The sequence below is a fragment of the Pterocles gutturalis genome, unplaced genomic scaffold, assembly GCF_000699245.1.
Source record: "Pterocles gutturalis isolate BGI_N339 unplaced genomic scaffold, ASM69924v1 scaffold10659, whole genome shotgun sequence".
NCBI classification, from domain to species: domain Eukaryota; kingdom Metazoa; phylum Chordata; class Aves; order Pterocliformes; family Pteroclidae; genus Pterocles; species Pterocles gutturalis.
Window position 1 is genome coordinate 477 of NW_010135756.1, and position 16,882 is coordinate 17,358.

The following is a 16,882-nucleotide window of genomic DNA, read 5'->3' on the forward strand; positions in this document are numbered from 1 at the left end:
GGACGTTGATACGAAGTCATCAGCTGTCCCACTCTGCAGCTCTTTGACCTCATCTTTTGCTCTGGATGCAGTGTGCTGTTCTCCTGTGTGTCACCTGACAGCTGTAAGGATCCCTGAAAGCGCAGTGCCCCGGGACCTGGGTCTGCTCAAGCAGTGTCATGTGTAGGTAACTTCATGACAGTTAACAAAACATATCCACACTATTTATAAGATTTAGCTAATAACCCTGTTGTTTTTCAGACAATTTATTATGTTTAGAATCCGCGTATCCACACTGTTTTATAAGACTTAATAGCCCTGTTGTTTTCAGACAATTTATTATGTTTAGAATCCGTGTGGTGTATTTCATCTCTGATGTTCTTGCTCTTAAATGTAGAGGAAATGGGTTTTGTCCTGGTGAAGATAATCTGGAGCCCACTGGACCATTAATGATCCAGGCTTCTGTTTAAACACAGGTCTTACCATGGAGACAAGTTCTAACATTATTGCATCACCTAGATTTTGAAAAGCCTAGGTTTGCCTCTTATATTTAGTTAAAAAATCATACTCCCCAGTATGAAATAGGTTACTAGATTAGTGTAGAAGGAAGTGAATGTGGTATTAATAGGCTGGTGTTAGCCACTACAATGTGCGCTTACAGTAGTGCACAAAAAGGAACTAAGTAACAATTACTGTTCTTACCATGAAGACTTAGACTGCAAATAAATAAATATATTTCAAAATATGTTTTAAAATGTCATTTCTGACATTAACTTCTATAGTGTTCTGGGAGTGGGCATTTTCCTTTAGCAGCTCCCAGCCTTCAGGAAGCTGCCATCTCTTCTTCAACAGCAGCAAAGTTTATCTCAGAAGTCCTGCTATACATGCTAAATAATCTTTGTTTTTGTTGGGGAGGGAGAGAATATCTGTTTGTGTTCTGTAGTTAAACCCACCAAGTTAGAGCATAGAATCATAGAAGAATCCAGGGTGGAAGAGACCTCGAAGGATCATCTGGTTCAGCCTTTCATGGGAAAGGGAGCCTTGATGACACTATCTAGTGCTCTGTTCAGTCTCATCTTGAAAACCTCCAGCCATGGAGGCTCTACCATGTCCCTGGGGAGGTTGTTCCAGTAAATTATTGTTCTAACTGTAAAAAATTTCTTAACTTGAGATGAAAGATGGGGAACCCATTACCAGAAGGAGGCTGGTTCATTCTCCCGGTGTCATAAAGCATTGACTGTCCAGAGGATTTGTCTCCAGGAACAATGCTGTTGTGTGCCACAGGCCCACTGCTGCCTCAGTTTGGTTCGCCTCCCAACACATCTACAAAAGAAGAAGAGTGTTTAGACCCAGCCTTAGTTCCCTAATGTAGGAGAGTCACTACAGCTAAAGAAAACCCTTCTAGAATGAATTATTGCAGAAGTACAGTTTAATGTTTGAAAGCAAATGGAATTTGAGTCAAAACAATAGTTGCTGCAGACTATAAAAGCCTGGAAATCTGTTAGGTCCTACTTGTGAATTTGCTGAGTTTGCAGTGTATCCCAAGACACTAATTACTGTCATCAGAGCTGATCCAGTTAATTTATTCTGCCACAAGCTGTCTGTTTCTTATACAAGCTACCAAATAATACTTGAGAAGTACTACAGAAAGTTAAAGTGTTGACATCCATGGACTTCAGGTCATACCCATATACTACTTGGATTCTCCAGTAGCACTATGAGAGCTTTTCTAAATGTTATCTTACTCAGGTAGACCTTTTCCCACCCTCCAATTTTTTCTGAAATAAATTAGACCAATCATAAGATTTTAAAATACATACTTTAATGTCTTTTTCACAAATATTAGTGTATTTACACAAATTTCTGATTTTCAAATATTTTGAACTTTCCTATTTTAAAACATTTAGTTTAAAAAAAGTTCAGCCAGATGACCACATTATAGAAATTTGAAAGAACATTCACTGTAGATAGGAGCAATTAAAAAAAATACAACAAAGAAACACATACCATTGCATTAACAGTAAGTGAGTGCACATTTTTAAGTTGCTAGCTTCCACAATTTGTTCTTCCCATAAAAATTGCTTAGTCTGTCAGTAACTTGTACCCACTTTTACACTGGAACTTGCATTTCCTTTTTCTTCACAGAAACCCCCCCTTTTGCTTGTACAAAAGTTGCAATAAAATGCATTACAGTAGTATTTCATTTACAAAACAAATGACATTAAAACTAATTTCTTAACCCATTGGATTGTATTTCAGTAAAACAATGTCCTTTCGTGGAGGTGCAACAGAGGTTTCCAAGAGCTGTTTGGATGTGGAGAATGATCTCTCTCTCTTGAAGCAGTCCTGCCTGGAAAGGGTGACTTGAATTGCTGCATGATTCTCTGTCGATTCCTCTTTGGAGGGATCTCATCTTCAGGTTTGGCAATTAGGATAGCATGTTAAACATTGTATTTAGTCAAAATAAATACAATAAATTAAGAAAAAATTATGGGAGGAAATTATTTTCTTCTTGATATTGCTTGGAGGAAAGCTTAGCTATGAAGCTTGTGGCAATATCTAGATTCTACATGAATGGCAGGTCCACTTATTTCAGTAGTACTCTCTGAACAAGGTGAAAACAGCTATGAACATGGCAGTAATTTTGGAGAAAGATAGTCGTGATCTTTTTTCAAACTTCGTTAGGAATCCATTTTCCTGTGGAAAAGAACATGCATAGTAAGGGACAGCTTAAAAATAACGTGTAGGAAAAACACAGCACTGTGGGCTACTATGAGGTTAACAGAGTGCTGCACCATTGTGCACAGAGGGACAGGTTTTCTGAGCTCTCCCTCCAAAAGATGAATAGGGCTTTAAAAACAGTAGCTGAAAATAGCTGCACCTTGCTGAATGTTTGTTTTATCTCCAAGTCAAGACTCTGCCCTCCCTGTGTAAACAGAAAATGAATGTGAGCTGTATCATCTGAGCCCACATCTTAAAGGAAGATACAAGTGCTGTGTTTCTGATGTAGTAATATACTTATAAATATCTTCCTTCAAGCCTCCTTTTTCAACTACGATGAGCCAGGTATTATGACAGAATGTTGCCAGCAGTTGATACTTCTCTTAAATAAAAATGTCTATTTGAAAGAGACGGAGAGAGAAGCCTTTAAAATAAATCTGATGCATCAAGGGTCCATGACTCACTATCACCTTTTTTTACTGTTACCAGACAGAGGAGGATCAAAACAAGCAAAAAGAGAAAAAAGGAAAAGAGGACACTAGGAAAGAAGTGAGGGAAAAAAGTTATAGCAAGTAGGAAATATAAGAGAAGTGGGACAGGAGAGCGGTGGAAGGAGAAAGTAACATTTACGTACAGGTGAAGGAAAAAAGTACCAGGGAAATAACTGACTCTGATGTCATTGGTTCTCAGCTTTCCCTAATGGCAAAAGAAAAAGGTATTGGCCTGATAAAACTCTGCAAAGCCAAAGGGACCTTCCCTAGGGAATTCCAGGACCTTGGCAAAATGATCCACATATTGACAGATGGTTTTCTCAGTCTTGAACATCCATACATGGAAGTTCTAGGGTTGTCTCAGTCCAAACAAACAGAAAAGATTTAACCCCAGTTGCACTTACCTGTAAATTTGTTTCAGTAAAACTGATTTGGGGAATTAAATAATGCCTTTTTTGAAACGCACAGCAAAAGTACTGACTTCAGCTGTGAGGGTCACACCTGCGTATTCTTTCCCTTTACTTTGAACTTCAGTATTTCTGGACCAACTCCTCTACGGAAGCAAAACTGCTGCACTAATCATAGGATGCCACTTAATTTTATATTTAATAATGAGAAGTTAAATGGCATGCACAGTTTAACCTGCTTTGAGCAGGAGGCTGGACCAGATGCCTTCCTAAGTTCCCTCTCAACCTGAATTATCATGTGATCCTATGATTCCAGACTAACTCTAGGGTTTCGACTGTTAGAGGTACAGAAAGTGCCTTTTAAAAAAGAAAGTTGTCTTTTAGCATTGTTCTATTTAAGGGAGAAGCAAAGGAGACATTCCAGGCATCAGATATTAAACCACCAACTAAAACGCTGAATAAAATAATTTTGACAGTGTCTGAAGCAATAGTTTTCCTTAATTAAACAAAATCTCCTAATCTAGACTTTGGTGGAAAATGAGAAACTTACCCAGCCACCGTTGGCATCTATCCATTCGGCTTTGTTGTTTATGATGTACTCCGTGATGAAATAAGAAATCTGCTCCTTCTCCTCTGCAGTCAGCTGAACTCCATGCTCTTGAAGCTTCTTAGTGAGAAGACCTCCAAATGTAAATATGGTCATAATTCGTCCCCAGTTAGTATTTCCATCAGCAAATTTTTCTTCCATGACACCATTGAAAATTCTCTTGGCGACAGCTACAGAGGTAATATCAATCCTGTCCAGGAATGGTCTGAGAGCCTCCTCGGTTTGATCTTGCAGCGAAGATGCAATGTTTCGCAAGACATGAGCAACCCTGGTTTGGGCTGGTCCGAGATGTGATTCCTGAAGCACATACTGCAGATAATCTTGAGCTAAGTAATAAACGTAATAGAAGTCAGCAGTTTCCATTTAGAACGAAACGCGGAGAGCAGTGCACCGCTCTTAATCAGGGTCAGGAATGAGCAGCCCCACGACATGCACACAGCTTTGAATCATCTGGTTTTGATGGAATTTTTTTGCTTTTACCACAGAAGTTCCTGTAAAACCCTAGTGACTTAATGGTTGTGTGGGTTGTGGAATATGTCACAGCGGAAATGAAAGAAAAAGTGTCTGCTCAAGGGGAGAAAACATGTCTTCTTGAGTGATTTATTAGCTCTCTAAATAGTACGATTCCACAACTAAAATCTACCAGCTTTTACCACATTCTTTAGCAGTATAAATTGGCATTTCCAAGGGGCTTTTGGTATGTAACACTAGCAAAGGCTTGACATTTGGCTTACAAACTGCTGAGAATGGTCTGTGCTAGCAAAGGTTAGGCGTTTGGCTTGGAAAAACATGCCTAAAAAGTGTATGCATGGAATATGCATCTCAGTCTCTTCATTGCCAGGGGTTAAGGCTGCAATCTGTATTGCAGGCTAATGGTTTTTTTCTGGTTGACAACTTTTAAAAGAAACTAGTAGATGTTTCCAACAGGATGGAAGAATGGATAAACTTTTTTCAGCACTCAGGGAGCTTTACGTAACTGCTAAAAAATGTGAACACAACAGTGGTACAAGTATGGATGGAAAAAGGGGAAAGCCAGCTTTATAGCATTATCCCCTGTTCCAAACTTTCCCACACTCTCTCTGTGAGTGCTCTTCAAGGTCCTTCTTTGAAGATTTGAATGGGTAGCTTCAAAGATTTCTTTCCCCCACAGGGAGTTCTGCTGTAAAAGACATTATTAGTGTAACAGACAATGCTAATGCAGTCAGCATGTCAGAACATGGGATGGAAAATACGGGGTGAAGCTAGTGGTGTGTGATACCATCTGAATCTTTCATGACAGGTAACAAAGAAGTATCATAATACCTACAACAACTGCTCTTACATTCAAATTTTCAGTCAAGCAGTTGTTTTTTAGGAGACAGGACAGGGGTGTCTAGCCCACTCTTTACTTCTTCTGAGGCAACCTGATCTTGCTAGAGGGTCGAGATATGTCTGTAGAGAACCTCATGCCATTGCAAAGGCTTCAGAGCAGCAAACAATTTGATGTTTGCAGGCCCCTCTCTTTCTCCATCTCCCTTTCTTCATCCCTCTACTTCTGACTCTCTCATTCGTGCCTCTTCCTTCTCTGAAAGCAAAAAACATTCCCAACCCCACACACGAACAGCTTTTCTCTGCTCTGGGGATGGCAGGGAGCCTCTTCCCAGTCCTGGGTGCTCCCTGACGCTCAGATCTATGGAGGATGAGCAAAGCTGCGTGCCTGGCACAGGGCTGGAGTCTCTGATGTCAGGAGAGCACTGGCACCTGATCACACTGGAGCAAAGCGCATCTAGGCTGTGACACAGCTCTGGGGTCAGGATGTTACTAACCCTAGCCAGCCCCCCCCAAAATGCGTATGCTGCTGCTCTCACATCACGGTTTCGCAGAAACCCATTGAGCAGAGCAGGGTAGTTTCCAGTTCCTTTTCAGGTTTTTTCTTCTCTGTGTGGTGAGTCTGGCTCAGAATGACACAGTCATCTTCCGTGCACAGTGGGGTTTGAAGCCTCAAGCTATCACCAGCATAGCACAGCCATCAATCACTTCAGTGATGCAGGAAAAATATTTCCCTCGCTTTCTCTTGGAAGCAAAGAAAGAGGTGGCTCAGTGGTGTCTTCACCTTTGGGAGAAAATGGGTTTAGGAGTGGGAGCTGGAAAAACTCTAATGTTAGATGTTATCCCCAGGGAAGGATGTGATGCTAGGACTGGGAATGGGCTGGGGGTGGGAAGCTCACTCCCCCTGCTCCATACACACACACGTTCTTACCCAACCTCATTTGGAAAGTTCAGAGGTGTCCTCTGTCCAATACCTGCAGCTGCTGCTTTGGCAGGGCTGTTAGGCTGGCTTTGCCTTTGTTATGTTCAGTGATTTCAGCAAACTGCCAGCATTTTATGAGGAATGCAAATGAAAAAAAATAAAGGATGTGACAGTCCGTAACTCTTCCCAACTCAGCTAAATCTGGGCAAAAATGTCTGGGGCAGAGGGAAGGCATTGCTCTGCCCAGACAGCTTCCTTCCTGTCAGATGCTCACTGCAACCAGGGCTGAGAGAGGTCCTCAAGGAAAACTCACAATAATCCTTTTTCTAGATAGCACAGTCTGAAGTTATAGATCACTCGTGACTCTCTTAATAATTGATTAATGAAAAGCTTCTTGTATTCTTTGTGACTACAAGTAATACCTGAATATGAGAACAGTGAACAATACCTAAGGAGACCAGTTTTGTTGTCTTCACCATGAACAGTGGCAGAGCACAGGCACAAGCAGATATTTCTGCATTAGGGGAGTGTTTAGGATTCTGAGGGTGATGAAATAAGGCTATGAATATATCACCACTATTGAAATAAATCAGTGCTAATACCTTGGCAATTTTGGTGCAAGTGCTGCCACTTAGAGCCTCTTGATCTCTTCATCGACTGTAAGGTAGAGCTCAGCGCTCAGCTCCCAGGAGGGGACGGCAGCTCAGAGCAGGAGTCTCTAACAGCAAGCTGTGACACTGGTGACCAGAGCTCAGGATGTAGCTGCTGAAGCTGCCCCAGGTCTACCAACTTCAGTGTTAGATACATTTGCTTTTCAGTAGCCTGTAGCGGAAGGTGCAGTGCCAAGTGCTGGATGTTTAGTAGCAATGACAGTTTATATATCCATACACAGAGATAAGAGTCAGACCAGAGTGCACAGCCCAGTCTTGCCAGGCTCTAATGGTCAGCTCTGAGCACTGTAAGAAATCAGTTTTGGCATCTCTTGCCTGTATCATGTCACTCTAACACTCTGGTTCTCATTTTCTACACTAGGCAGTGCCTTCCTTTCTCCTACCAGACTTTATTCACACTTTGTAGTTGTAAGTGAATACCTTTAACTTAGTGAATCTCTACTTTTCTTCCCACTTGCTCCATTTTCCCAGTGTTGCATAGGCTGCATACCCATACACTGCACTGCTCCTTCCTTCTTCTCCTCTTTGCTGTATATACTTTGCCTTTTATAAATAATAAGTGTTAATAAAAGGTTTGAAACAGAAACCAGCTTGACATGGAAGCTCAAATGCAAGCCTTCCCCTCGCTACCCAGCAATATCAAGGGGCTTCAAATACTTTAATTTAAATCTGTGCTCCATGGATTTGACTCCACATCCTACCCTAACCTGAAAAGGCTTATTTTCCAGAACAGATGGGAACTGAGTTGACAGATCTTCATAAAATTGACTTGTGAGAGACGATGTTATCTCATCGTGTTCGAGACAAAACTAAGCCAAAATGACAAAACATTTGTTGAGCTGTTCGTGCTGTGTCTGCCTTGCCAGAGTCATTCCAGTTCCAGGTGAATGTGGGAACCGTGAGCTTTGTCTGGTGGAACAGTCTGAAGCCTTAAGAAAATTATTGCAGAATTTTTTCTGGTTTTCTTCCCTTTTTGATGTCCAAACCAGGGTGATTTTTGCGTGGGATAGGATTTCATTGCAAAAGAACGGTTCAGTTCACTTGTAACCTTCCAGCTGTCCTGCACAGCCCTGATATAAGACTTCAGGAGGCTTTGGTGACTTTTATTTACCGTCTATTTTCCTATAAAGTGGAATATGCAGGCCGGCTTTCCTGGGAGCCGCAATGGTGAGCTGGTGTTGAACTCGAGGCGGGTTTGCCCAGTGGAGTGCTGCCACCTAGCTGCAGCCGGCCGGGCTGCACGCAAGGGAACCCCTGGCACCTCCCGGGTCCCCCAATACACCCTGTTCTGTATGCAGGAAAAAAATAAAATACAGTTACATTGGGTCTCAGCCCCGGTAATGATCTGAAATAATCAATGATATTGTGTTTCCAGAAGAATTCATTCAGCCAGGAAGCACCGAAGTCTCCTGTCCAAAGCTTGGAAAGCTCATCTCTGTAAGAAGTTCTGAAGCAGTTCATTCTAAAAAACTTCAGCCCCTCTCCTGATGTTTCTAGGATGGAGACAAAATAGGAAATCTGTAGCAGGATCCTGGATCTCAAATTCTGTGGCAGTTGAAGGAGAGACTTAGAGCCAACTTACATTCTGTGTATCTCAGGAGACACAGATGTAGCACAGAAGACAAGCTCCAGGAAGGACAGGAGGATGTAACTGGTTTTGCATCTTCTGGGCCAACTGAGAGATTCTGGGACAATTGGAAAGCCAAAGTGAGTCCCGAACATGAAATAAAGCAAGTAGCTGCTCCAGCTTAGTGTTGAGATGTGGTGCAGGATGACGGAGGGCTGAGCAACACGGCACAAGCTCTCTCCTGCTCCCAAAATAGCACCCAGCAAAGGCTGGGAGGGTGTATCACAGGAACATGCGCACTGTGGCTCTCCATTGCCCAAACATGAGAAGAATTCTCTGAGAGGCCGTTCTGCTCCCTGTATGACTCTTCTGTAGCACTCCAACAACACACGGGACTGTGGAGGAGCGAGGTTTGGCTGTTGCTCAGGGTTCAGCTGCTGCCTCATCACTTCCTCTGGCAACTCACCTCAGCTCAGAACTTGGCTTCTTCCCAATGCCAGGCTCTCATCATCGTGAGTCAAGGGGGCAGCCAGGCACACTGCTCTCCTGTGCACGTGCCATGTGTCATCATATGCATGTGTGTGGACACATGTTATGTTCTGCATTCTCATAAGCCTTTCCAAATGTTTGTCTAGGATTAGGAGAACTTGAACAAATACTCAGAGCTTGTCAGTAGTGAGCCACAGAAACATAAGGCTCCCTGAGCTTCCCAGACAATGGAGCATGAACAAGTACAGTCTTGGTAGAAGCTCAGCGAGGTCTTGCAGATGCCAGCAGAAACACTGTCTGCTGAAGCCAGCTTCATTGCTGAAAATAATGCTCCCAGAAGGAAAAAAAATTACAAAGGTCTGCTTGTGAGTATTCATGAAATAAGAAGTCAAGAGCTCGTGCCTCAATATGATAACCAAAACTTTGTGTCCCTCACACCCACAGCTCAAGGGTGGTCGTGACTTTTGGTTCATTCTGCTATGGCAGGTGCAACATGAACATGAACAACGTCCATTTGTATGTTGCTCTGCAGCTTTGGTTCAGATCTGTGTCTTCCAAAGACATCGAGCCATCAGGAGAGACAGGCATTCAACATCAGCTGCACCAATGCTTTAAAGCTCCTTGAAATGGTGGTGATATAAAAAATGTGGTGAGACAGCATTTCAGTGACATATCTGAGCATATAGAGAGTCCCACTGGACGAGAGTTTCAAAATACGAACAAGATTTAGGTAAAGAGTTTCCACTGAGTGTGAATAGGCTATAGGTGCCCACTTCATTTAGGTGCCTTTGAAAAAAATTGCAGCTATTCAATAAGGCTCCTAACAGTTTAAAGTTAGGCATGCTTTTAAATTTATTGCTATCTGATTTTCCAAGGAAAGCTTATGTATCTCACATTTTTAAAATAAATTGCTTTAAAACTCAAACTCACTTCCCCAGATACAATTTACCTGGATGCCTTGGATGTTTGCAGTCCTGTACACCAGCCCTCCCAGGAGCGTGCTTGTTTCTGTGCTTCTCCCTCATTTAAATCAAGCCTTCATCTGCCCCTGTTACTACTAGAAACCTTTGCACTGGGTCAAGTGTTAGTGATTCATAGATTAAATATATTTCCTTTAGAAGATAATGTATTTTTTAATAAATCATTTTGCCTCCCTTTTATGATATCCCCTCTGTTGATGACCCTATAAAAGAGGATTGTAGCAACACTGCTATTTCTGCTATAAATCACTCTTCATGGAGGTTCATAACTCATCTTTAGTTTGTTTTATATGCAGTGTTCCAGTCTGGAGGCACATTTGTTTTTATTCTCCTTTCAAATTGTTTTGGATTATTTCAAATTATAAAAATGAACAAAAAACCAAATTTACAGTGTAGTGAATCCAGATATTGGAATAGAAATTATGTTTAGGGAAATTAATGTGTAATATGATTTCAGTAATTTTCATATGCTGAAAATAAATACGTATATTAAAACACATTTCTGAACCCTAATTCAGTAATTTTGCTACAATTTTATTACCTTCTCAAATATGTATTTGCATGAAAATGTTGTGGTGCTAGTGCTTACTCTTTACAGCCTTTTTTTTTTTTAAAAAAAAAAAAAGCACTTCATCTCACATAGGAGCAAGACACAGACTACATTGCTGTTTGGTAGGACTCCTCTGAGGTCTAAAAGCATTTGGTGTGAAACTCATTCCATCCAACTACAGCCTAAGAAACTGGACTGCATGAAGAAACTGGTAGAATAAAATCTCCTGCATAAGTCAACTGCAAGGAAGAACTTGTGAACCTAACATCCCAAACAACCCTTATGGAGGGGCTCTTGATCCAAACTGTATTTCTCATTCTTCTGATTTGTACCATTTCAACAGACCCTCTGCTGCTGGCACTGTGCAGTATTTTCAAACCCGCAATGATTATGTGTAAATTGCTGCAAATTATAGCAAGAAATTAGCTGTAACTCCCCTGGTATATTTTTGTCCTTGTGTTTGTTATGATTTTCTGATCCTTCAAAAAAGCATGCTGAGATGGCATTTCTATGCTCCTAGGAGAAAGCTGTGAGCAGAAATAGCTCACTAATCTGTCTCCCCAGGTATTTATACCACATTCATCGCTATGCTGTCTGAGCATGTAATACTATCCCCTCAATCTTTTTAAGTGAAATGACGTCCCCTTAAATAAGTGTGAAGGAAGCTGATGCTACCATGACTAGTTACCCAAACCTGCTGCCATTCTTTAACCAAAGAAAAAGAAATTTGCTTTTGAGCTCATTTTTCAATCATATCACTTCACAGTGTTCTCTGCTTTGAATTCCATTTGCCCATCACTTCATTGCCATGGCTGTGTGTAGAGCCCCCAGTTCATCTGCGGAATTAAACCTTTAAGCGTGTTAGTAATGATGCTCGTACCAGCGCCTGCTCAAACCCCCAAATGCTCTGTCTTCAGAAAGCCGAGTTCTTTTAGACCCTTCCAAATAACCTCAATGCAAAGTTTACTTATTTGTGCTGACTGTCATAGGCAATAAAGGAATGCCTAAATGCCCCGCTCGGGAGCAGGGGTTGCCAGGTGCTGGGTGTTTCACCCACTGAAGCCAGGAGGAGTTCCTGCTCAGCTCCTGAGCCTGGGGAGAAGATCGGAGCTGGCATAAAGCCCACTGGCTTCACAAAACAGCAGGACTACCATGGTAGTCTTTCATTAGGCAACAGTGAGGATGATTGCATTTAATCTGTGAGGCATTTTAATGGCTATCGGTAGCAACAACCAGTAAACCGTACCAGCAGCTCAGTCATGTCATTTTGAGTTTTCACAATAAAACCCCACAATACCCATTCGTCCTCAGCAGGCTTGCCTTTGTATCAATTTGGGACTAGGTTTTTGGCATGCCAGGGAATTATGCATCATAATGACTTAATCAAGGGCTTTCGTAGTGTATCCTAGAGCCAAGAAGCCTTTTTAAACCCAAATACAGATGGAAGCTTGGACCCAGCAGCGAGTGCTTTGCTCGTGAAGTCAGAGGAGCTCTGCACAGACTGACCCCCTGTGCCTCAACAAAGCTCTATTGATCTCGGTAACTTCATCTGTGCAGGGATGTGAATCTATCTACAGGGAGCTAAATGAAGCCTAAAGTTATCGATTTTCAAGAGAAAAGAACTTTAGTTAAAGATGTCTTATGTTTTCTTAATTATTCCTGATTTTGGAACATGACATCACAGCAGGCTAATGATATTAAGGGGCGACAGTAAATAAAACAGCCAGTTTCACGTGATTTAATGCAGCAAGACCAGGGAGAACAGGATTGACTGAGTTAGACTAGGTTTTTATTTGCTCTTTGTGCTGGATAACTGTTAATCACTCAATGCGAAACACATTTCCAATGGCCAGTGCTCAAGCGACGTAAATAACAGCAACATCCTTGTTTCTTCTTTGCCCTTAATCTCCTTTTGGAGGCTTGACAATAAACAGCCATTCCCAATCTATTTTGCAGCTCAGAACCCAGATCCAAAAAGCCCCCATCAAATGTAATTAGTTTGCTTTACATCCCTCTTTTCTATTCCTGAGCTAATGAATGGCCGCTGCAGTTCCAGAGGGAGTTCATTTTTTCTGGCTGCCTACAGAGGATTGAGAGCTGTTGGCTCACTTGAGTACAACTCAGTCGTTTGCTGGATGTATTGGCAGGGACCAGTGCTCTCTACAAAAGGTGTCAAGCCACAAAAACCAGAATTGTTATATTCCGTATAAAATTTGGTGTTCCTATAGCCTGGCTGACCCCTTCAACTCTCTTGAGTTTTGGTTTCCCCATCTGTGAGGTGGGCTTCTTCAAAAGATTTGCTGATCCCACAAATACAACTTAATTTTCTGCTTATACCACAGCTTTCCTATATGACCTTAAGAGAATTACTGGTCACCCTGTGACTCAGTTCCCCACTTGTAAAACAGAGGAAATTAGAGAATTACATTCAGGTCTGTGTCTTTTGACTATATTTAGCAGCTTTCCCAGGGAGGTATGTTAAGGGGGGGTTGTGTGTGTGCATTGGTTGGGCTGGGTCATGCTGGGATGGCATAGCCTGGGCTACTGATGACAAGAAGTCTGTGGCCACAAGCCAAACTGAGCTGAAGCAGGTAAGAGCTGACTCAAGGGCACATCACTCCAGTCATTTGCCATCTGTGTGTGAGTCAGAGCCCTAGTATTTGTTTTCTTCCATCCTTTGTTGGAAGTCAGTGGAGCTGTTTGTGCAGCAGCTAGCACTCTGGGACCTTCAGCTCAGCTAGGACTAGGTGCTAGTTTTAATACATAGCCTAATGTAGTTATAGGGTGAGATGCTGTGTTTGTCATTTATGTATGTATATGTGTGTATGTACCTCTTAGATCCCCTTTTTCTCCCTCATGACACTGTAGAGAGCAGATAGATCTGCTTTAGAGATGCCAAAGATATAGAACTCCTAATTCTTTGGGCATATGTTTTGGTTAAGTCACTAAAGACTGTGAACTTGTGAAGCAATCTGAGTTTTATCAAGTTTGTCTTGTCAAATCACTTTTCTTTCACAGTAAGACTTGCTAGCTGTAAAATTATTCTATTAAAATGTGTTACCACACTCTGAGGCAATTTGTTTCCTTGTGCATTGATCTCTGATCCAAGGTACTCGCTCCTGAAAACATTTTTCCTTTTTAACCACTTCAATAGAAGCTACTTTTGTATAATCTGGAAATTGGTGTAGAACATAATTTCTTTTGCAGTCTGTTCTTTGTTATTTGCTAATCATTTTTTCTGGATAGTCAATTTGTGAGTGGATTCCTATTCAGTCCTCATCAGATACTAAATTAATTTGTGTTTTAGCTCTCCCAGATAGTTTAAAATGATAGATTTCACAAAAGGGTAAAGATCTCATTTTAAAATAAAGAAATAGTTTTGTCAGTATATAGTGTTTTGCAAATGGAAAATTGGAAATAATTGTAATAAACTACATTTATAGTTAATTAACTTCTAACCTAATGGAAACGAATCTCCCTTAGAAGGTAAAAGCACAACACACTTGCATGATGTAGTGATGTTTTTCTGTTAGTGGTGTCCAGCTGGATACGCAGCAAAGAAAATAGCAGGGTTTATTGTATTAATTCCTTGCCAAACAAGGCTTGCTACATTAACCGTGACCTCTTGTGAAATCAGGAGGAGTTTTAGGTACATTGGGGATCTCTGACTATCGTGTCTCTTGGAGAAATCCATGAAATACAATCCCTCTTTCTTCCCTTCTGCGGATTTAAAGCCCTGTCCTACAGCCTCACATGCACTTGTATTACTGATGGTGCATCCTCCTGCGTGGAGGGAGGTGGGATGCAGCTGCAGGATCCAGTGTGTAAAGCTGCTGTCTCTGTTCCAAAGAGTTATGAACAGCTCTGTCATCTTCTGAGGAAGCAGGGCTGGATAACAAGTGTGATCCAGAAGCTCACACTCCAGAATAGGGTTCAGTTCTAGCAAACCTATTCCCGGATTCCTGGCAATATTAATAAGATAGGAATGCTGAGACAAACATTTACAGCCCTAATAATACACTGAAAGTCGTGTTCTGCTGTGAAAAGTGACTCAGTAAAAATGTCTCTTCCAAGCTGCAGGATTATTGGCTCTCACCGAGTCCAGACCCAATGTGCTCAGTTTATGAGCAAAAATACAATATTTATTTCTTAGCTGCCAGCGATAAAATGGGGTTATGCTGTAGGTCAGTTGCCCTATAGCCTGCGTAGGCATTTCCCCAGGCAGGTGTTGCAGCCATGACTTGGTATTGCTTTATATTTACCCTAGCCAGGTTGCAGCTGGATGTGAATAAGGTCAGAATAGGTTTCTTCCTTCTGATAAATGCTTGGCTATTTGACTCTGATCAGCTAGTCAGCCCTCCTTGACAACACAAACCACAGAATTTCAATGAGTACACTCTTGTGTGTAGCTCATCACTCCAAGCTAGGACAGGCTCTGCTAGCTAGATGAATCCCTCACAGCTTTATCCTTTCATGGCTTTTAATGGTTTTGCAGAGATCTAATAATCCCGAATGGGTGCTCTGATTCACACCTGCTGATGACTTGCCTTGCAACCAACTGTTGTAGTGCCTTCTCACAGAAGTTGTTCCCTCCCACCTCTCCCTCCTCCTGCAAAGACAGCTCCATTATTCATCAAGCAGAATTTGAACTGCTGCAACCTGGAGCTCAATGAGCTCTATGGCTCAAGGTGGACCAACGCAGATTTAAATTTTCCTTAAGAGCCTGGGTCCCAGCTTGGAGCAGAGCTGAGCTGTCCTTATGGCAAAGGCAAATCTCTCTTGCTGCCTTTCTCTAAATCAGTCCCACTCATCCATCGGAGCCTTCACTAGATGATTCCTGCAAGTGACTGGACCTACCTGAGCGGTGGTGCAGTAATGTTGTAAACTATTTTTCCACCCTGAGGTACGTGTTTGATATTCAGTGAGAGTTTGTTCTGTACCACTGGTAGGTTCTGCAGCAAGTTCAGTGTTTAAACAACCAAAATGATAGGAAGTTCACGAGTAAAGCTGAATACCTTCACTAGTGGTGGCTTCCTGCCCATGTTCCTCTATATCCCACCAGCTACCTTAGTTAGTATATTGTGACAAGCTATTCTGTGTTCTCTAACCCTACACAAACTGATGTTGATGTCTCTATTCCCCCCTCCCTTATTAAAGTTTGGGGATTTGGTACCTTTGGGCATATTTGGAGTAGGAATCATGCTGAGTCAGCACTGGCTATCTCTTGTTATTGTGGGTAAATGATTGCATCAGTCAGTGTTGACTCCTAAGGAATTTCTAGAAATTTATTTCCCGAGAGCAGTTGAGTTATCAGCCTACAAACGACTGATCGATAGCAATTGTTTTCAGCTATTACAGTGCTTTTAATTTGGTGTGTTGTCCTTTTGTCATGCAACATCACAGGGTTTCTTCTGGCTTGAGGAACCTGAAAAAAAGGAATATTGACTTTTCAGTGATTAAAATCTGGGAAGCTTTGCCTTCGGTTTGTCTATAGCATCTCTGCATAGAAAGAAAAACCTATTGAAGTTAAAAAGATTATTAAGGCAATACTGCGTGGGAAAATTTTAGTGCATAGATTTAGCCATGTATGTCTGGTCACATTAATGGGAATCTGACTGCTAAATCCCTGTGCACCCTGCTAAATAATTTGCCTAATGATTTCAGTTAAGCACAGAAAATAAGCATCATCTGAAACATACTATGCTTGTTGCATAGGAGCCAGAGAGAAAATACAGCACTGCAATGCGAGTACCTCAGTTCCCAGTACTAAGTGAGGGGAGGAGACTGGTGTTAAGATTTTCTAGGACATCAGTGCTCACTGTAGCAGATTGAAAGGCTGTACCATGAATCCAGCTTGTATCCTGCTGCTAGGAATGCACCTTTCTTACCCTGGCCCTCAAGAGTCCAGTTGGGCAACTCTTGACTGAGTTGGGCTCCTGGCTTCCTGAATGACACACAATTGTAGGGTCCAGATAATCCATAATTTGTGAAGAATTTGGTGCTGGATCTGATTTTGACACAGACTACTACTTCTGTAGTAAATTTTCCCCTTATCCTCACTGTAAGTGAGATTTCGGCTTTGGTATTTGTTGTCTGGTACTTCCCACCTGCCTTTGGCAATAATTTTTAAAGGGAAGGTCTGATCAGTTGTTTTACCTTGCGGTACAGTTCTGTTCTTACAGTGATGGGT

General features: G+C 41.8%; 1 protein-coding gene across 1 annotated transcript; it reads right to left on the reverse strand.

The window, feature by feature from the left end:
* Window positions 1–2,425: 2,425 nt before the first annotated feature.
* BCL2A1 (BCL2-related protein A1) lies at window positions 2,426–4,649 on the reverse strand. Its single transcript, XM_010082027.1, has 2 exons — window positions 4,149–4,649; window positions 2,426–2,676 (listed from the first exon to the last, which is right to left on the reverse strand). The coding sequence occupies exons 1-2, from the start codon at window positions 4,566–4,568 to the stop codon at window positions 2,572–2,574; spliced, it is 525 nt and encodes a 174-aa protein (XP_010080329.1). The 5' UTR covers window positions 4,569–4,649; the 3' UTR covers window positions 2,426–2,571.
* Between the last annotated feature and the right edge of the window lie 12,233 nt (window positions 4,650–16,882).

What these genes read in the sequence shown, in the direction of transcription:
- BCL2A1 (XM_010082027.1), bottom strand. Translation starts at nt 4,568, where the DNA reads ATGGAAACTGCTGACTTCTATTACGTTTATTACTTAGCTCAAGATTAT. An exon ending in TAGATGCCAACGGTGGCTGG is followed by an intron (nt 2,677 to 4,148) that starts GTAAGTTTCTCA and finishes TCTTTTCCACAG; the next exon opens with GAAAATGGATTCCTAACGAA.